This window comes from Haemaphysalis longicornis, unplaced genomic scaffold (assembly GCF_048455015.1).
Source record: "Haemaphysalis longicornis isolate Haplotype H1 unplaced genomic scaffold, Haemaphysalis longicornis Haplotype H1 scaffold_8, whole genome shotgun sequence".
In the NCBI taxonomy this organism is placed as follows: domain Eukaryota; kingdom Metazoa; phylum Arthropoda; class Arachnida; order Ixodida; family Ixodidae; genus Haemaphysalis; species Haemaphysalis longicornis.
In genome coordinates, this window is record NW_027526445.1 from 23,108,510 (window position 1) to 23,112,479 (window position 3,970).

The 3,970-nt window shown below is 54.8% G+C and overlaps 1 protein-coding gene across 1 annotated transcript; it reads left to right on the plus strand.

Annotated features, from left to right (window-relative positions):
• Nucleotides 1-2,742: 2,742 nt before the first annotated feature.
• Nucleotides 2,743-3,758, plus strand: LOC144148214 (uncharacterized). The gene is made up of 2 exons (XM_077679795.1): nt 2,743-2,900; nt 3,128-3,758. The coding sequence occupies exons 1-2, from the start codon at nt 2,743-2,745 to the stop codon at nt 3,756-3,758; spliced, it is 789 nt and encodes a 262-aa protein (XP_077535921.1).
• The last annotated feature ends 212 nt before the right edge of the window (nt 3,759-3,970 follow it).

Consider the following 3,970-nt stretch of genomic DNA (forward strand, 5'->3'; position numbering starts at 1 on the left):
CAATACCTAAGGCCAACCAGTCACCTCATCTAGACAACCTCCTCCCAATATCCCTCACATATTCTGTTTGTAAGCTGGTAGCACGACTTATTCTGAAACGTCTTCAACCATTCTTTTAGGAAAAACCCCATTACCGTATAGAAAGTACGGGTTGCGGAAACACCTGAGTACCCACGACATCCTCTTTTCTTTAAAGGAAGAACTCATGGCGCCAGCTACCCGCCACTCTCCGCGTGCCATCTTAGCACTTGACCTAATACGTGCTTTCGATAACGCTTTACATTCAGCTATTCTGTCACGCCTCATCCAGACTGGATGTGGTCGTCAAGTATACGTCTTCATTACTCATTGTCTTACCCAACGCCAGGCTGGCTATCCTCAAGGTTGGCGATCTCACGTCAGATCGTATATCCCTTGGTGATCAAGGCACGCTGAAAAGTTCTATATTTTCGCCTCTTTTTTTCTATCTATCTTTACTCGAGTTACCCGAACCACTGGATACCATCTCCAAGGCACATCACACTCTATAAGAAGATGACATCACTGTATGGACGGATACTGACTGTTTAGGAAACACACAAAGTACTCTCCAAGAAGCCACCTGCATAGTGTGATGTGTACATCTTCAATGTACACATCACAAATCAGAACTAATTATTGTGCTCAAGCACCCTTGTAACCGTAAATATTAAAGCCATTGGCTTACCTTTGGGCGGCCAGGATACCAATCCCAGCTCTTCAATAAATATTCTCGGTGTCCTGATACAAGAAAACACTCGAAACGATCTGAACTTATCCACACTATTCAAGACATTCATTCAAATCGCACACATGTTCTGACGCATCTCTAACCACAATCGGGGAATCAATAGGCAAGATTTGATAAGACTGATTGGGCCACTTCTTGTCACTAAAGTTACCTCAGTTGCACCATATCTCTCCCTCACCAAAGGAGACCTTGACTCCCTTCACACGATCATACGTACGGCATTTAATCAAGCATTGGGCCTACCTATGAACACCTCTACTTAGCGGCTTCTTCAACTGGGGCTTCATAACCCTGTTTCAATAACATTGAAGGCTACCTTGCCAGCCATCGTGTCCGGCTCACTCAGACATTTGCTGGCCTTGCCTTACTCAAACACCTACGACTGACGCACACAGCGTCTTCTGCTGCTCTCCTGTCCTCACCGAGGCTTAGGGGTCTGCTATACGCGTTCGTCCAATACCAAAGAACATGCACCCTGATCTCCACCCGGGGAGAGCACCGGGTCAAACCCACAAAAACATACATGGGAGCCATCCGGACGTTGAGTATAGAGGCGATGGCTCGTATACTGGCGGACAGCACAAAGTTGCAACAGCCATTACCAAACAGCCCTGCAAACCTAGACTTCAGCTATGGCAACATCCCCGCAGATTGCTGAAGAACTCACGATTGCACTCGTTTTCATTCAGATGACGAGCTCGGTCATCTTAACTGAATCTCAAGCTGACTGTCGGAGCTTCTTGGCGGGAAGGGTGGTTCAACCAACTTTCCCCCTCCTCTCGCAACATCAGCCACAAAGAGACGTCACCCTCGTCTGGCCACACTGCCAATGTACCTACCTTGAAGGGCAATATATTGCCCATCATGCAGCCTGTGCACTCTTCTCCCAGGCCCGCCAAGAACAAGCGGAGATCACCCCATTGGTCACATCTCTTCCCGAAATTCGACGAGATGGTCTCATAGGCAGACTAGAATGGCTAAGAAGCCTACGAAATGCTCTTGATAAAAAGCAGAGTGGCTTCCGAAGGGCCCTCTGCGCCGCTGACGCCCTCGCAGATGTGGTGTCGTTTCTAGAGCAGGCCCGACACGAGAAAGAGGGGCGCACCTCCAGCTCCTGGACATCAAGTAAGCTTTCGAAGCGGTACCGCACCAGACTATCCACGGTGCCCTTGAATGCCTCGGAGCAGAGGGGAGGCTCAGAGAATATGTAACTGGCTTTCTCAAAGGCCGTACACTGCGTGTACGCGTCGGCAAGACTTTGAGCACCCCGCGCGGAGTTGGGACTTGTGTTCCTCAGGGCAGCGTCTCGAGCCCACTTCTCTTCAACCTTGCTATGGCGGACCTTCCCAGCCGTCTTACGGAATCCCTGGAGCACCCGGGAGAGATGGCCATTCATGCGGACGACGTGCCAATCTGAACCCGGTACCCACTAAAGTTGGCAGGCGGGTTCGCGCGTCCCTAGAGGCAGCCCTCTACGCAGTGGCGAACCGCCTGATGAGTAAGGCACTTAAACTCTCCGAGGCCAAAACTGAGGCGATCGCAATTCATCCGCGGCAAGCCCAAGCCGGACGCAATGTTCCCCTATATCTCAACTGCAGACCCCTCCCCTGGCTACGCAAAGTCGTCTACCTCGGCCTGGCCATCGATGAAACCCACTGATGGTGGTCCGTCGTTGGGGCACAACTGGACCAACTGACCCGAGCCGTTAGGGGTATCAACCAGCTCATGGCACAGGGTAGAGGGTGCTCGCACCAGTGGCCGCTCCGGATTTTCAGAGCCTGGCTATCTCTCGTGTTCTATGCGTACTCCCCCTGATGCACCTCAGGGACGGCCAATGGAAGAACGTGGAGCTGGCTGATCGAAACGCCCCTCGGCGCTGCGTCGGCTCCCAAAAGACTCCCCAGTGGCCAGCACCCTGGCAGAAACCGGAAACTGTCCCATCTAGCGGCTCGCCACGCAGACAGCGCTCCGACATGTGGAGCGCCTGCAACCAGTACCTGGAGGTGGCCACCTCCTGGCAACGCTGCGCTCGAGAGGCCAATCCAGCATGGGCAGCATGGCCGCTCTATTTGAGGACTATGTTGAAGTCCCTCATAGAGCGTGCCTTCTGCCCCCAGCGCCACCGGCAGCGGTACCCCTAGACTTCACAATCACGCTGCCAGGAGTTAAGTCCCGGGCGAGACTGCCAGAGGTCGGGATTCGCCAAGAAGCTGCTGCACTCTTAGGCTTGGAACCGCCGGGAGAACTGCTGGTATACAAAGATAGCTCGGTCCTTCTAAGTGAGGGCCGAGGTACTGCTGCCTGCACTGCACCAGCCAGAGGAGCCCATCGGCAATGCCGGCTGCCGTTCCCCACCAGATCCACAGTGGCCGAGCTGGCAGGCAAACACTTGGCCGCGGACATGCTGCGGGAAGATCCACCACCAGCGTCCACCATCTTCTGCGACTCCCGGCCGGCGCTACTTCGCCTAAGGGAGGCATCTGAACCATGGGGGCGACGTGGCCACCTCGAGATGTCCCTAGTGGCCAAGCTCCGAGACCTGCAGGGACCAGGTTGGAACCCCTCACTGCAGTGGCTTCCTACCCACGTTGGTATACCGGGGAACGAGGCTCCAGACGATTTAGCGAAAGCCACCCACCACTGCCTAGTTGCCCCAGTTTCCACGTCCCTGGTGCGCCATGATGCCAGGTACGTCATCAGGCGAGACGTGGCCGCCCGCCACCCCTGCAAACGAGCTACCCCCGCTGAGGCCCCACGGCTGCTTCCCACCAGAGGGATATCCCAAACAGAGCGGTCTCTCAACCTCCTGCTCCTTACCGGCCCGTACAACACAGCAGCGTGCCTCCACAGGCAGGGTCACAAGGCCACACCCATCTGTGCCCACTGCCCCGACCCCAAGACATTAGATCACGTCCAGTGCTCCTGCCCTGCGTACGCTGGGGCTCGGAACAGGCTGGTGTCTGGGTACCGGTGGCTGGGCTTACCGTAAAGCACTACAGAGGACATCCTGCATCCTCGGGGAGCCTTTATGCTGCACCGAGAGGCCTTCAGGCTGATCCTCTCATACCTCGACGAGTCAGGCCTCAACACACGCCCATGAACTGTAGAAGCCAGACTCCACCGGCTATCCACCCCCTGTTAACCCTCTTGTGTGCGTGGGTGTGTATGTGTGAGTGCGGGAGCATGTAAATAGCCTGTATG